The 17,460-nt window shown below is 43.5% G+C and overlaps 1 protein-coding gene across 1 annotated transcript in view; it reads left to right on the top strand.

Moving 5' to 3' along the window:
* Nucleotides 1-17,460, top strand: part of LRRK2 (leucine rich repeat kinase 2) — a 2,096,839-nt gene that overhangs the window by 817,923 nt on the left and 1,261,456 nt on the right. Inside the window, exon 23 of the mRNA XM_086967213.1 lies at nucleotides 10,805-11,010. Within this exon, the coding sequence (XP_086823339.1) occupies nucleotides 10,805-11,010 (206 nt within the window). The remainder of the gene's footprint in view (nucleotides 1-10,804; nucleotides 11,011-17,460) is intronic.

The following is a 17,460-nucleotide window of genomic DNA, read 5'->3' as shown; positions in this document are numbered from 1 at the left end:
CGATGCGTCAATCTGGGACGACAAAACATTGGTTATTATGTAGTGGAATGATTTTAGTCCTGCAACCTGATCAGTGGTCCGGTTCTGCTACCCCCAGACAGGAGATGCATTGAAATCCATGTTGCAGGTATCTGGGCCACTTCCAGATTTCTTGGAGTCTCAAGTAACAGGAGACAAGTCAACAAGCCCTTGGAGATCACTTGGAGTAAAGCCAGAGTCCAGTTCTCCTTGGCACAACAACCAGTAAGTGCAGCGAAATGTCCACTTACTAAAAGTGACATTTCTAAAATAGTAATGTTGAACTCAACTTCACCAGTAAGTAGGATTTTTGAATACCATTCCAAACATATGAAACATGAAAAAGCTAATTCTCTCTAACCGGGAATTACAGTTTAAAAGTGTATTAAGGAATTTCCAATGCTAACCTATGAGAGGACTAGGCCTCACTGTAGTGAAAAACAAAATAAGCTGTTTGTTACTAACAGAACATGCAAAACATAAAAGTACATGCTCTACCTTACAGCAAAGGGTAACAGTTTAACAGGAGCGCACAGCGTGCGTAAGCAAGTCCAATTACAAATGTTATTGGTGCTCAAAATGGGCAAGAGTCTGTTACCAAGACTCTCATTAGTAGCCAACAGGTGGCTAAAAACCTGCAAAAAAATCCACCAAGCACTCAAATGTTCAATCACAGTCCACAATAGTCAGGTGAATGAATTTCTTCAGATTTCTTCATTTTATTCCATCATCCAATGTAACTGAAATTCTTAATACAGCCGACACGTGTTTCGTCTTAGTCAGCCTTAGACATTCAGACTTCTTCAGGGCCCTAGAGTTTCAGTACTCCATAACCGTCAGCGTAAATAATTCTTCTCATCTGTCTATCAGTATAGCGGGTGAAGTACTCCCATGTTCAAATTGTCAGTATGAAATATCGGTCCATCAACTCGTATCAGTGGTAACCGGCCATCAGTATTTCCGCGTGCTCTACCTTACTTACATAGCCCTCTGACCTTAGGCTAACAAGGGCCAATCTTAGGGGTAACTTATATGTAACAAAAGGGGAGTTTAAGGCTTGGAAATTAGTTTTAAATGCCAAGTCGAAATGGCAGTAAACTACCCACACTGGCACTGCCGTAGTAGGCCTGAGGCAGGTTTAAAAGGCTACTTTTGTGGGTGGCACTGTCAATGCTGCAGCTCACTTGTAGCATTTAACTTAAGGCCATGGGTATATGGTATACCACCTTACAAGGGACTTACAAGTAAATTAAGTAGGTCAGTCAGGAAAGCACCAATTACACCCTTTTATGGAAAAAACACCTGCATTTTAGCATTGATTTGCAATAGTAATGTGATCAGAGTCCGTAGGCCAACAAAAATATTTGCCAAACGTGGAGGGAAACAGATTGGGGGAACATCACCCAAAGGCTGACAGATCTAACACGTATATTTTACAATCCAAGTTACAAGAGACGCTTTGTGGTGCCTCTTGGATTCATGTATGGGGCATGTAATCTCATCTTCCCATGTTTTCTGAAGGCGTGTCAGGGTGACACCAGCATGTTCCCTGGTTGCTTTATTCAGTCATGTGATCAGATGGTGGCCATGGTATATAGGGTGTGTATCTTGAAATGGGTGGGGGGCTCTTCGACTGTGCGCCACACAAGTCGGCTTGTTGGCCAACAGCTGCCCGTAAAAAAGTAACTAGCCTTGAGGGCGTGAGGGAGGTCATAGTCTTGATGCAGGTGTGCAAGTAGATTGTGGTCCTGGAATAAATTACCCACAGTGTCTGTCAGGTTGAGAGGTCTTCTGTTATAAAGGACCTGGGAAATCATGTTAACCCCCAGAGAGGAATCATGGGAGCACATCCATGTCAATTGAAAGATCCAGGTAAGGCATTTACGGGCTAACCATACATAGAAAGGCAATGAGCGGTGCAGTTTAACAGTGGGCAATAGGAGCTGCTAGAGGATGTCGGGGGGTAATGTTCCATCACCAGTGTTGGTTTCAAATAGTTGGGATATGTATTAGAGTTGGGCCGCACTGTAGTGTAATTCAAAGGAGGGGGCGCGCACCAGTGCCCGGGCCAATCATCCGCTTGTCTTCCCAGATCAGTTCCCTGAGCATCGAGTCCAGCTCCCGGAAAAAATGTAGATAGACTGGCACATAGACACAGTAGTGTAATAATCTGGGAAGAACGATCATCTTGAGGGCACAAACCGAGTCTGGTACTTTAAAGTTTGTGAGCATCCACTTGAGGTTACCCACAAACAGGTCCTGCTGAGTGTGATATAAGCGGATACCTAGGTAACGAACGGTTGCACCTGTCCATACCAGTTCAACACCACCAAATTGAAACCCATTGGGAGGGTGTGCCTCACTGCAGGGAGAAGAAGCACAGTTTCGCCTAATTGATCTCAAAATCCTGGAGGGCTGCGTATATCACCTCGGCGTCAACAATAGTGTACTGGAAATAAAGTAAAAGGTCATCAGCGTATAACAACACTGCTTGCCTGGTGCCATCTAAGGGGCTACCCCAGTGCATGCCCTCTGAGCAGAGGTGGAGAGCTAAAGGATGCATGTCAATGGTGAAGAGTATAAGGGAGAGAGGGCAGCCCTGATGGGTACCGCAACTCGCTGGCAGTGAAGCAGAGATTAAACGACAGATTCGTATGCAAGAGAATGGGGTAGCATACAATTATTTTGTATATGCTAGAAGACACTCTTCCAATTCCAAGCTCTGTCAGCACCTTTAAAAGGTAGTCCCAAGACAGCAGATCAAATACCTTCTCTAGATTAAGTATCAATTACGCTGTGTGAGGAAACCTCAGCTATGCCTGATCCATTACATGAACTAATTTCCTGAAGTTGTTTGACATGCTGTGCCCCGGGACAAACTAGGTTTGATATGAATGTATGATGTTGGGGAGAATATGGAGGTAGCAATCCATGAGAATTTTTCCCAGTATTTTATTATCAGTGCCCAGGATGGTGATGGGTCAATAGGAGGACAGGTGTGTGGACTCCTGACCTGGCTTTAGTAAGGACATGAGGAGGGACCCCTCAGAGGCATGCTGGTGTCAGGATTTGCCCGGCTTGCGTGTGCATTATGCGTGGTCTTAATCCTGAAAGATTACCCGAGTAGTCCTTCCTGGTTGGGTGCCGAGTTCACGTACGGGTATTTGAGCTTGCCGACATACTGTATTCAAAAGCCATATCCAACTCAGAAGCCATGTTATTGGAGGTTTCTCCACACCTGTTTGTTCTAAATTTCAAGCTCATGTTGCCCCCTCTCACCGTATCCATTTTTCCCACTTACTTGAACTGATCTAGAGTCCCGTCCCTCATCAGTTTGCCCTACTCCCTGCACCCCTGTTATTTGAAGGGGTGCGGGGGAGACTCAAGTTCATACTATTTTGATGAATGCATTTCTATTGAGATTCTGATTGCATGTCTGTAATTTCATAGGAATCACAGAGAGTCTGGGTTCTTCAGAATGAGATGTGTGTCCTTTGAGGTGCCAAATCAAAAAGAGTTTGTTTCCTCTCTTCCCTACCCCTGTTACACTTGGGCATAATTCAAGGACACCTATTTGTATTCTGGTGTTGGTGTTGTTACTAGAAAGTATTGGGTGCGCTGTCTTTGCTCCTGCAGATCCCAGGTCCAAGGTGAGCGGAGACTTCACAGCTGGCTGCACCCCAGATTTCAGTGACTTGTTGTACAGGTTTGTCAACTTAGGGATAAGGTGAGTGAAGAAAAGATCATAGTATTTCAAATGGAGACCATGTACTCCTGAGGTTTTATTACCGGGCAAGTCGTGGATCACTGTTTTTACTTCGACCGCAGTGATCAAGTCGTCATGTTCTTTTGCACTCAACAGTGTTCATGCAGGTTAATAGCAGGGAGGGCCAAGAACTCCCCACCACGATGCTTGCAATATGGCCTGCTACCACGCAAGGGAGCACCTTTGCCTGGGGCCATTTCCGTGATGGGGAGCGCTCATCTCCTGAAGTTATAGACACATCAGGAAGCAGTATAGTTTGTTCCCAGTGAAATGAATCCGGGCTGTATATGTTGCAAAGTTGTTACAAAGCAGGCCATGTATGAAAGTTACATGGCCTTCCCTTTCCACTGCCATTACTTGGCATGTAGCAGTGTCATAGGTGACTTGGCATTCTAAGTTTGGTAAAACAAGTTGCTTAACACTCCTTCTGGACTAAGCCCGAAAGCTGCTCTCCACAGCTATAATTTAGAGAGCTTTATAAGGTTGCCTAAGAACACTAAAACCACCATAAAGGTTGTCTGGATTAGTGTAAGCGTTTCACTTAAATAAGTGTGCACCATATAATAAGCCAACCTCCTACACTTTTATCAGCAGGTTAAGTTAAATAGTTAGTAGTGGAAATGTGTAAATAAAAAAGGGGGGGTTGGTTTGAATTCCTGTTAGGCATGATGGCTCCTTATTGATCTTTATGTTTTTTTTAATACAATAGAGTTTTATTTAGTCTTACACTAGTTCTTATCATCAAAATTTGGTGTGGTAGCTCAGGACAACAATATGTCTTTCAGTGTGTTTCTATTTATTTGGTCGATTTGTGTAAAGGCGTTCATCTTAGTACTGAGTGCTTATGGTGTCCTTGGACACTATGGTCACATTTTTTGATTGACTGTGTCTTGGGATACATCTCCTGCATCCTGTTTTGGGTTAACTTTCTTAACGCTAAAAAAACATAATGTACTCAATCGTGCTTTCTCCCTAAATAATTGTTAAAGAGTAAGGGTAAGTTAAAATATTAGTTTGTGGCATGTGTAGCTGTAGATACACATGCTATGCATACTCTTGCCATCTAGTGTTTGCCTCAGACGTGTGCAAGTGGTTTTTTCCAAGACGTCTTTCGAGTCACCAGGTATTGAAATTCCGCCCATGATTGCTAATCTTCATAGGCTCCATTGTTAGAATGTTTTTCCCTGCCATCTGGTTCAGATGTGTTCATTCAAGCTCTGGTTTGACACTGCGTGGTGTTCTCGCCGGGCTGTTCGGTTCCCTTGACGTCATCTGTTTAATCAACAGTGTATCTAACGTCCGTTCCAAGCGCCGAGACACCTCTGCTTCAGTACCAGAGTCGAATACCAATGCAGGGCCTTTCCCCTTTGGGCCTTCATCCACTTCTTGGCACTAGAGAATGAACCTATAATGAAAAGGAACACCATTCAGATACTGCTCGAAGTGTCGAGCGAAGTACCTGAGGATGAACCTACATCAGGTGTGCAATTTCTGTTTGTCCCCAGAACATCAGGAGGCATCCTGATCGGCATGCCTTGCATGCGGAAACAAAAAACTCCAAGGTACCATTAGGATTGTCGCATCACCTTGGCTTCGATGGCGCACCACTGATCAGAAGACACCAACATAAAGCGGCTGCTTTCAACTCAGACGCTGCTGTATCAGAGTTGTAGAAGGACTCAGATATAGACCTCGATGCAGACGAACCTCCAACCGCACAGCGTCCATCTACAAAAGCATTCGCAATGGATAAGAACTTTGTTGTTTTTAATTAAAACCCTTACAATATAAAAACACTTGCAGCGTATTCTTTCAAAAAAGCACTGTATAAAATTGCAAAAAGGTACAAAGTTAACATTTTACTGTACAAAGTTAACATTTTACTTAAAGCTCTACAGAGCTTCTTGGAAGTTAGAGATCGACTCGGGTACCAGGTTGGGGTCAGCAGAATGATGGTGGTTGGAAAGCAATTACTTGACCCAGGGATGGAGTGCCGCACTGCCATAATGAGGAGCGGTTGGAAGCGCCAATGACTTCCAGCAGTTTTTGCGCCTTGGTGACAAGTTTTGTTAACCCGATATTCAGCTTCGTGTTGTCCGGGTTTAAGGCTGCTATTACGGCTTGGCGGCATGATCGAATTCCGTGCCGACTCCATTCATCTCGCCTTAGAAGTCGTCTGACAGTGAGCGTTGCGGGACATAGGCAAACTATGTGTTCCATTCCTTCAGTATGGTAGCCGCACAGCCTGCATGGGGTGTCATTATCTGGTTGGCGCCATCCTTGGAGGTTCTTTAAAAAAGGCCATTCACCCACCCTTAGAGCCAGGAACTTTCTTTTCCAATAAAGTGCGAATGTGCTAGATAAATAAAAGGGTACAGCTCCTGGTTTAAACTTTGTAATCACTACCCAGGTGTGTTTCCTTTTTGACAATATTGCCCTATCCAAATGAAAGGACCACAACCTGACTCACTTCTTGATGACTGCTTTCAATCCCGACTGGGAGGGATTTGTTCCCCAAAATTCCTTGACACTGACTAGTTGTAAACTCTGATTCAGGTGAAGCCGATATTTGTGCCTGGCATGACTTTTCTGGATTTCTTGCCAAAGTCTGGCCTCCAAGGAACTCTCCCGGGCATTGCGCAATCTGTTGCAAAACTTTATAAAGGCGCTGGCCTCTCCGCCGTGATGGTCGAATAGACCTAGTTCAAGGCGAACTTGTGCTGGCGATGCTGACTTTGGCAGATAAAATGCATGTTTAAAAATTTTGATTATTAGTTTATTTGTTTGTGGTACCCTTCGTGATCTCATGGCCATATGTCAATCTGTTAGTTATCTTCTCCTTCATCACTTTCAACATTGGAATTAAACTGGGACCACGCAGTTTTTTAGACCATTTCGTGGCGGCGACTTCTAGGGCCAAGGCTTTAGTTCTCAGTCCTTCTTTCTATTTGACAAATGAGCTTCTAGTATCAAGAAATATTCCCAGGTATTTGTAGTGTAGTGTTGAGTCAATCTTTACTTTGTTAAAGTGCCACCCTCCACATGTGTTCTTTAGCTTCCCAAATGAAATAGTTTTTGTTTTTGATAAGTTCAACTCTAAGAAGTTGATTGTAGTATAGGGGAGCAGTTCATCAAGTAGCCTCTGAAGGCCCACTTTCGTATGGCTAAACAGCACAAGATCGTCAGCGTATAGGAGGTTGCTGATACGTACTCCGTCTAAATGAGGTGGGTGGCAGTTAACACTGTCAAGAATTTGCAAGAGATCCGATATAAACAGGTTAAAAAGGAGTGGAGCCAGCAATGAGTACCAATACCACATAGGCCACCCCTCCGCACCACTCAGAAGTCGAGCATCACGCTCCAGAATATTGTGTATTAAGTTCACAGGCCAGCCACAAGGTTGCCTGTCCACTACTGCTGTAAGACCACGGTCGACACCATGTCGCAGCCGGCGCATGCATATCGCTCAGTGTCAAATCCCTCCGCCAAGCCACAATCTTCGACTTCAGGAGGCTCTTAGGCTCCGACATTGAAGACACTCTCGAAGCCTGCCTTGGTGTCGAAGCCTTCGGAGCCAAAGTCCGGCTCCCAGAAAGCTTACATCCAGAGCAGCATTCTCAGTCGCTTCCGAGAAACAGGATAGGTTCAAAATCACTATTAAGACATCAGACTCAATGTTCTGATAATCAGGCTATTTACTTATGGAAAATGCTCGTTTTTACCAGTGGTTCACAAGAGCCGGATGCCGGCTTCATCTTAAAATGTTAATCTGGTCAGTGTGTTTATTTCTAATGCCCCCCTGTGTGCAGTTCCATAAGTAGGGGAGCTGTTTCCCATATGTCTTGGTAAAACATATTTATTTATTCCTCATGTAGTATATAGAGGTTATTTAACGGGCTCCATACAATGTCAACGAGTCCAATCTCAGGGCTACAGACCCCATGAATCCATTTCTGTTCCTGTTTTCAGTAAGAAGCAGGAAGGCGGGATGAAGGATGAAGGAACACTTCCTTCCCCCATTTCATCTCCATCTGTACGTTTTCCACCCTATCCTGAAGGTCCAATAATAAAAATTGTTTAGGCTGTCCCAGAGGTAGTTTTTATCTCACCTTTTTCGCTGTGTTCTTCTCAGTAGATCCTGTATGTGTGTAAGTATTGTCTCCCCCATACCCCTTTGCTCCATCCCCGGCCTTGGTCTGTGCAGGGGTGTTGAGGTAGCCCTATGATAAAGCATGCCACTGCTAGTGGGTGAGGGCAATTAAAAAAACGTGTTTCTTTCCTGTATATGCCCTTTCACCTAGACACAATGATTGTTCCTACTCTGCAGGTCAGCTGGAAAGCTTCAAATAATGTTGCTAACCTGTCACTAACTGACACCTTTCCTTGGGTTTTATAGTGCTGGACTATGGCTGTAAAGGCCCAGGAGAGGGAGCCATTGTCAGCTAACTAGCCAGTGCTTTTAATTTGTTCAAAGTAAGTAATTACGCCCACGGAATTATGCACGACCCCACTGCAGGTGGACCACCCAAATGTCACCTTAAACTTTAGACATAGCGTGAAAGCCCTAGGTTGATCATTTTAAAAGTATTTTGAATAGGTAAATGCACTACTAGTGAATTGTACTTAAAAATTAGCACACAGCACCACCGTGTGGTAAACTAATTGATATATCCAGCTGTTTACAAATCAAGTTCTGCACTTCAAATGTGTGTCTATCTACAAACCTCTCATACTGTTAAAAGTATCTGAATTAACCTGATTTTCACTCAAAAATGCTTTTTCAGATGTACGTTTGATTCCCAGTGGCTCCTTTACATTCAATCATATTCTATTTACAGTTCAGTTTACATCCGCTACATAGTATACTGTGCACCCGCAAACTCAGTGTTTTTGTGTGAGGACTGTAGCGACTCCACTAAGGGATAATAATGTATCAATTAGCAAAAGTGCAAATCGTTACTTCATTCACACATCACCTCAAGCCAACACAGTTTGCAAGGCCCGGTGAAGCCTATTATCTATCCCACAGCACACACAATAATCAATCAAGTGACATCAGCACATGCTTACACTTGTATATATGCTATGTGCAATTCTACAGATCACAGTAATGCATCAGTCTCCAGATCAGCAGACTCTCGGGGTGTTGCATAGATAAAATGGACCTAGTTGGCAGCACTGGCATCCTTTGAAGCATGTTGCTGGCTGCCTTCTAACTCATTAAACATTTATTTAGATTGAAACATATCAGAACCATACAACTGGGTTCACCTGGGGCAAGCTGTTTGTAAGTACTATCCTCACTTTAATCTCCAGATTTCCAACTGAATGAAGAGGGTTTTCTATTGGTTTTCTTTCTGCATTCACATGTTTTGGTGGCGAAGGCATTATTGCTTAACCCTGATGCCCAGAGCATGTTACATTCCTGTAAGGCTAGAACCAGGGCTTTGTGTTCTGCACATCAGCTAATCCTGACTTTGAGTGGCGACAATGCTGGTTCAGATCGACCTTGGACCATTGTTTTCCTCCGGAAAAATAACATCTTCATCACTCACTGATGATCTCTGGACATTTACCCTTTTTGATGTGTCGGACAGACCCCGGCCATTCGACGTCACGGCGTCACGACATTTACCCTTTTTGATGTGTCGGACAGATCCCGGCCGTTCGACGTCACGGTGGCAATGTGATGCATGCATCACATTCGGCTGCACCCCGGCGGAATGTCTGCCGCGGCGAAAAGGTTAAGGGCATTTAACCGAGCACACATTATTATAGCAATGTTATTTTCTCTGGCTTTCTCCCAGTATTTATTGCTATGTTGCATGGATGACATGCATTCTGCAACAATGACTGTTACAGCTATTTTCTGAAGTGATGCACAATTTGGTCTGGAGGCCCTGAATAGACTGTTTGTCTTGGCAGAGCTGTCAATGCTGCCTTCTGTCTGTATATTGGGAGAGCGCTGTTGATTTTTGGGCTGCTTATCCCCTACTCGTCGCCAGTTATACGTTCCTACATAGCCCGGGCATTCGCCAGTGACTATGCCACACACTGAGAGTAGTGATACGCGTCTTTATTCTGCAGTGTGTAAGCAAGAACTTAACGTTCAAAACCTGCATTCATTTCATTACCCTCCAGTGCTTACGTTACAGGTCTATGGAGTCCATTAACAACCAAAAGAGTTCCATCATTCTTTATTTACACAACACTACAGTTGCAAACAGAAAAGGTAGCTACAGTAAATGTTGGACAGGAGGGAGAAATTATGAATAGATTGTTGGATGAATGTTTGGAAGAGTGAGGGGATAGATTGATAAATCAATCAATAGATGGTGGAGAGGGAGGGTGAAACGTTGAAGGGTTACATATTTGGATGGGTGAAAGGATGGAGAAACAATGTATGAATATAGGGAAGGGTGAATGCATGGATGTATAGATGTGTGAAAAGATGGATAGGCAGAATTGATAGATGAAAATGTGAAGGAATAGATTGGTGGATGGCTACAAGAGTGAAAGGATGGCTGGATAAATGCAAGGCTAGATGGGTGAAAGTATGGATGGGTCTGTAGAGTGATAGATAGAGGGTTGAAGAGAATTTTTCCATGGGGGTAGGACTCTCTTATTTCATTCACTTTGTGCCAATATCATCATACGCCCTGCAGCCCTTTGCCATATGTTAGTTTTACATTTATTGGCCCTGTTTCAGACACTGAATCGGTGATGGAGAGTAGAACGTAGCTTCACCATTGATGTGGCAGATTCCTGTGACTGTTAGGCTAAACAGCTGTATTAGCAGTTTCTGGTGCCGCCTACTATGTGAGAGCTACCCTTTGTTGATAATGGATAGCTTGCATGTATCCTAAGACTGATAGAGTCACCATACATATTAATTATCTTATCCATTTTTGGAGTCAAAGCAAACAGCAGTATAGAGATCTAGAATCTGCACAAGCTTTAAAATATAAAAAAATGAACACCTTTAATGAAAGAAATAATTTTTCCCATTTATTTTCTCAGACAGGCAAAGTTTAAAACACTCCGACAGTTCGTCTTCATTGGCCATGGAAAGGGAGTCCATTAAAGCACTCGACCTTTCAGAAAATGAACTGGAGATATTCAGTGTGGTAGATCAAAAAGGCTCTCTCTTGGAACATTTGGAACATCTTGAGAAACTGGAGTTGCATCAAAATTTGCTTGAAAGCTTTCCAAAGAAACTATGTGATGTAAAGTATATGTCTTCTTTATATGTTAACAATTTGAAAGTTGTGATAGAACAACGTGCCTTCGACAAAACTATATCCATTATACTACTCATCAACTTGAGTTCTCCAGCAGACATTATATATTACTTTAGCACAAAGATTTCAGGTGCGGATATTATTTTGCATGTATTTAATGCATACATCATTTGTATGTTCTTATATAATATTGGGAACCATGGGGATGGCCAATAGGTGCTTTTAGAAATAGCATATTTGCTGACATGAGTTATCCGGGCTGTGAGCTTTACCAGGATGGGCATGCTCTGAACTCGATAATAAAAGTGGTTGTCCAATATTCTTCACGCTCCGGTGATGCTATGGGGGTATTCTGCTACTAAACAAAATGTTACTCTTAGCCATTTGTGTTTATTAGAAAAAGGTTTACAGAAATGTAACAATTTACTGGATATTGTAGTAAAAGTAGGGTTGCTAGAAAGTCAAATCATAGAGGAACAATTAATAGAGTTCAAAACTCACACGTGGTCTGGTCTTTGTCCTCCTCACCCAAAACCTTGTGCACCTCTCCAGCAATCGTAGCTCACAGTCAGACATGCCTGCCTCAGGTCTACAGGGCTTTCATCAAAATGTTCAAAATAATTAAATGAATTGCCAAATGACAAAACCAGTTCACTTGAGTTGGTGTTGCGCTATCTCTTATTGACTTCTTTATTCCTGTTTGAGCTAGAATTTTCGATCAGATGCCCCAAATCTTACCTCGAGCCCTCCCAAGGCCTATATGCGGTACTGGATACCTAGAGACTTCGAGCCTACCCTCTTCCACACTCAGTCTGTGACTAGCAAGCAATCATTTGGCAAGCATCTTGAATACCTGAGCTAGCAGCCTCAGTCAACATCATCTAGCCGACCACAAGTGGCATCATCACCCAGGTGTAGTCCAAGAATTCTTCTCCTTTTGGAGCACACCTCAGATAGACCTATTCACAACTCAGAACAACGCTCATTGCCCAAATTATGCGCCCTCCAGTATCTGTTGCAGGGAGCATTGAGGGGTGTGTTTTAGAGGTTTTGGAAATTTGAACTTCACTATGAATCTCTTCCCATATCGTTAATTCCTCGAGTTCCAAGGAAGATTCACCAAGACCAGACTCCAGTCATTCTAATGGACTGAGATTGGCAGAGACTTGTGAGTTACATAGTTCAATCGCACCTCGCTGTAACAGCCCCTCTACAGCTACCAATCAGAGAGAATCTGCTGTCTCAGTCAGGAGTACAGGTTCTGCACCCCCATTGACTGGAGTAATCTGAGCAACTTTCAATTTACACCTCAAGTTGTGGATGTGATACTTTCTGCATGTCTCCCATCTACAAAATCTATATACTCTGGGAGGTTGAACAAATTTGTTTTCTGGTGTGTTAGTTCAGGGATAGATCCTCCGAAAGCATCCCTCTCCAGTGTACCACAATTTGCACTGCTCTCAATGCAATAAGCCTGTGCAGTAGGTACACCAAAGGATTATCTTTCAGCCTTATGAGCATTCGGTTGTATACCTGACCAGCTTTCCCTGTTCAAGTCTGTTGTAATTTCCAGATTCCTAAAAGATTTTACCAACATGTATCCACCGATACCTTTCACCATGCCATATTTGGGATCTGAATCTAGTTCTAATGTTTCTTACAGAAACTCCTTTTGGACATTTACATGATTGCCAACCTAGACTACTAACCATTAAAACTGTTTTCTCAGTAGCCATCACTTTAGCTGGACTTGTGAGTGAGTTTCAGCTCCTTTCTATTCATCTCCCCTTTAAGTGCTTGTTTCATGGCAATTTGGTACTGCAAATGGAGGATACCGTCCTGCTTAAAGTGGTGTTCTCATTTCATCCAGGGCAATCCATCACATTACTGACCTTTTATCCTCTTCCATGTTTTCCTGAAAACCAAGAAAAGCTACACAGATTAGACCATAGAAGGCCTGTGAATTATTACATCAACTGTACTAAGGACCTTAGATCAGCTGACCAACCTTTTATTGGTTATACAGGATCTCAAAAAGTTAAACCGATACAAAAATGCACAATTTCCAGATGGATTATTTTGTGCATCAAAATCTGATTTGCCTCAGAAAAAAATACCCACCTAAATGTATAAGAGCTCATTCCAGCAGAGCTAATCTTATACACCTGAATTGGCAAGAGGGGTAAATGAAGCAGACATATGCAGAGCCGTTTCATGGTTTCTCTGCATACTTTTGCCAAACATTACTGTTTGGATTCTGATGTATGAAGAGATGGACACTAGCATTTTTCTCCACCCCTCCTCCAACAGCTTATTGCTTTGGAATCGTCTGACTTGGCATCACGAAATGCACCAGCATTATAGCGACTCTGCTCCAGATCTCTTCAGAGAAGATTCTGACCGCGAGGTCTTCAACGCACAAGGAGCTGAGTAAGAGGGAGAACACATCTCTGTATCCAAAGCCGATTCCGACATGGAAGAAGATGTTTCGCAGAGTCAGCGTACCGTGAGTACTAATACTCTCCTGCCCCAAATTATGCCCAAGAAAAAGGCTGTGGTCCCTCCGAAGCTTTCGGGTCAAGGTCGGCACCAAGAACACGTTTCCAACACCCGCCTTCGGGCTCGGCACTGAAACACACACCAAAGCCTTCCGGCTCGGGTTCGAGTCAGCCCCATTTGGGCACCAAACAGAAACCCTCGGCGTCGAAATCCAAACCAAATCCAAACTTAAATCTTTGGATCTGAACATCTCGGCATTGAATATTTCAGGACCGAAAATTCTGGAACTGAAGGAAAAACAGCTCCTCCTCCAACCAAGGAGCCTTGTTTCGGCAACCCTTCTTCCAACACGGACCCACGACAGAAAGAACTTGTTATTAATCCTAAAACTGGACACATTCATGCAAACCTGCCAGTTAAATGCAAGCCAGAAACTGAGGAAGCTTACCACATTCCATAGAAAAAGAAAAATGTCAGGACTAATCCTTCTCCTCCTCCTCCTCTTACACCTCCTTCCCCACTTGACCCAAATTTGCTAATTACACCTACAAATTCACCACAACCACAGTCACCTGACCACCAGGATGATGGGGATGCACCAGATGACAATTGTCCTGATCCATGAACTGATTACAATACAGATCCTAACACTGATAATGACCCAGATCTATACCCGTCAAAACCCTCTTCACCTAACGACAATGTAGGGTACTTAGAAATAATAAATAGGGCCTCTCAATATCACGGAGTTCAGCTTCACAAAGAGGCTCATAAAGAGGATTTTCTCTTTGACACTTTAAGTTTTTCTCAAAGAGCAAGTCATACACTGCCCTTGCTTAAAGGTATGCTTACACACGCAGACCACATTTTTAAGGACCCGGTGCTTGTCAGAATTATAACACCAAGGGTAGATAAGGAATATAAACATGCACTTACAGACCCCGTCTACATCAAGGGTCAAGTTACCTTAGACTCCCTTGTAGTTTCTAACGATTGCAAAAGGGCAAACTCACAAACAACAGGAGATGCCCCTCCTCCTGATAAGTAATCCAAACTTATCGACGCCTCTGGCAAAAGATATGACAGGGCTCACTATGACAAATTGGAGCAATTGCTCCAGTTTTTGCCAGATGAACGCAAAACTAAGGTGCATGACTTAATTCAGGAAGGGAAACTAATTTCAAACACTTCCATTAGGTGCGCTTTAGACGCATCTGACACTGCTACCCGCGCTGTTAACACCAGTGTTCTTTTAAGAAGGCACCCCTGGCTCAGAATTTCAGGGTTCAAAGCCAAAGTACAGGCCTCTATTTTAAACCTACCCTTCGATAAGGAATACCTACTTTGACCCGTGGTAGACACTTCTTTAGAGAAAATGAAGAAAGACGCAGATGTCGCAAAATCCATGGGAGCCTTGCTGTCCCATTCAATAGGGGCTCCTTTTGCTGCTCAGGTTATATCCACTGACAACACCTCCTATTTGTATAGAAGGTAACACGCCGTACTTCCCCTGCAGCAAACAAACAGTGACTCGCCTCCACTTACCTCCAATCATTCCACACCTATCGGGGGACGTCTCACTCAATTTCTTCACGTCTGGAATACAATTACTTTAGACAAATGGGTCCTAGAAATTATTCAATTTGGTTATTGCCTGGAGCTTACCGAGAATCCCCCAAACATTCCTCCACGATCACACAAAATTTCACCAGAGCATCTGCACCTTCTCAAACAAGAGGTTCACTCTCTACTGAAAAAGGGAGCTATAGAGCCTGTACTATTACAATATCAAGGGTCAGGTGTATACTAGCTATACTTTCTCATACCCAAAAAGGACGGTTCTCTCAGACCTATACTAGACCTCATAGACCTAAATCTTTATATTCAATCAGATCATTTTCACATGGTGACACTACACCAAGTCCTCCCGCTTCTTCAACAAGGAGACTTTCTGTCTACTTTAGACATAAAGGACGCATACTTCCATATTCCATTACCGAAAATATCTTACATTTGTGGTAGTGGGACAACATTACCAGTTCAAAGTGCTTCAATTCAGAGTCACCACTGCTCCCAGGGTATTCACCAAATGCCTGTCAGTAGTCGCTGCTCACCTGTGAAGATAACATATTCACTTCTTCCCATACTTGGACGACTGGCTCATCAAAGCCAGTTCTCTCACAAAGTGTCTACAGCACACTCAAAGACCAGTACAATTACTGCACAATCTGGGATTCACAGTAAATCTGTTGGAGTCCATCTCCAACCCTCCAACACGCAGACTTACTTGGGAGCTTCTCTCGATACACAGAAAGCTCTAGCCTGTCCCAATCCTGTCAGAATCCGGAATATTCAGGCTCTAATTTCCCTGTTTCAGCCCAATCACTCATTACCAGCTCGAGTATATATGCAGCTACTAAGAATCAAGGCGTCTTGCATCATGATAGCTCCCCATGCAAGATTTCAAATATGCCCACTTCAGGAATGTTTGGCATGTGAGTGGAATCAATCTCGGCAGCAATTGCCAGATCTAGTGTTGGACGGGCGCACTCATCGCTCTCTGCGGTGGTGGAATCCACAAAACCTATCTAGAGGGCTCCCCTTCATCGACTCTATTCCAAAGACAGTGTTAACAGCAGACGCATCGCTCACTGGTTGGGGATCTCATCTCCAAACTTACGCAATTCAAGGCCTGTGGAGTCAAAAGCAAAAGCAACTACACATAAATCATCTAGAGCTGCTATCAGTATTTCTATCTCTCAAAGCTTCCCAGACTCGCCTTATAGGCAAAGCTGTCCTGATATGCACCGACAGCATGGCAGCCATGTTACATACAGAAACAGGGAGGGACATACTCTCTCCAACTGTCACGCCTTGCGCAAGCCATTTGGAGGTGGGCCTTACATCACAAAATGTATCTCCTAGCGGAACACCTCCCAGGAGTAAACAATCAGATCACAGATCTTCTCAGCAGGCAGAGACAACACATTCACGAGTGGGAACTTCACCCTCAAGTTCTCCTCCTGTTCTATCAAATCTGGGGCTTCCCAAACCTAGATCTATTCACCACACACCAAAATGCAAAATGCCACATATGCGCCTCCAGGTATCCACACCCATTATCTAGAGGTCAGAGATATTTGCCTACGCTTTTCTGCCTCTCCCACTCAATCTGCTAGTGGTTCAGAAACTCAGGCAAACGTCCTTTAGGCTAATCCTAATAGCTCCCACATGGGCCCATCAACCCTGGTTCACTACCCTCTTCGAACGCTCAGTAGTTTCTCATCAAACACTACTTCTCACATCCAGTCTCCTTACTCAGAATCATGAAGTGATAAAACATCCAGATCCCAAACATCTCAACCTTGCAACCTGGCATCTGAAATCATAGAGTTTGGTTATCTGAATCTTCTACCAGACTGTACGAATATCATTAAAGAGGCCAGAAGACCTACTACAGGAGCTTGCTATACAGCAAAATGGAAGCGGGTTGTTACATATTGTAACAACAACCATATCAACCCCTTAGATGCTTCCGTTAAAAACATTATTTGTTATTTACTTCATCGGCAGCAGACCCGTTTAGCATACACATCCATACGTTTAAATCTCGCTGCAATAGATACATACCTTCAAAATACACAGCATCTATCCCTTTTCAGAGTACCCGTTATCAAAGCTTTCATGGGGGGGGACTGAAAAGAGTTATTCCACCAAGACTTTTCCTGCTCCAGCGTGGAACCTTAATATTGTCCTTACCAGACTAATGACTCCACCCATAAATGCGAACTGCAATTTCTCACTTGGAAAGTGGCTTTCCTCATTGCTATTACTTCACTGGGGAGCAAGGGTGAGCCTCAGGCATTAATTATAGAAGAACCATTTTTTCAAATCCACCAAAACAAAGTGGTTCTTCGCACTAACCTCAAATTCCTA

This window comes from Lissotriton vulgaris, chromosome 1_1 (genome assembly GCF_964263255.1).
Source record: "Lissotriton vulgaris chromosome 1_1, aLisVul1.2, whole genome shotgun sequence".
Lineage (NCBI taxonomy): Eukaryota > Metazoa > Chordata > Amphibia > Caudata > Salamandridae > Lissotriton > Lissotriton vulgaris.
The sequence above is the reverse complement of the archived record's forward strand: the minus strand, read 5'-3'. Positions and strand labels throughout refer to the sequence as shown.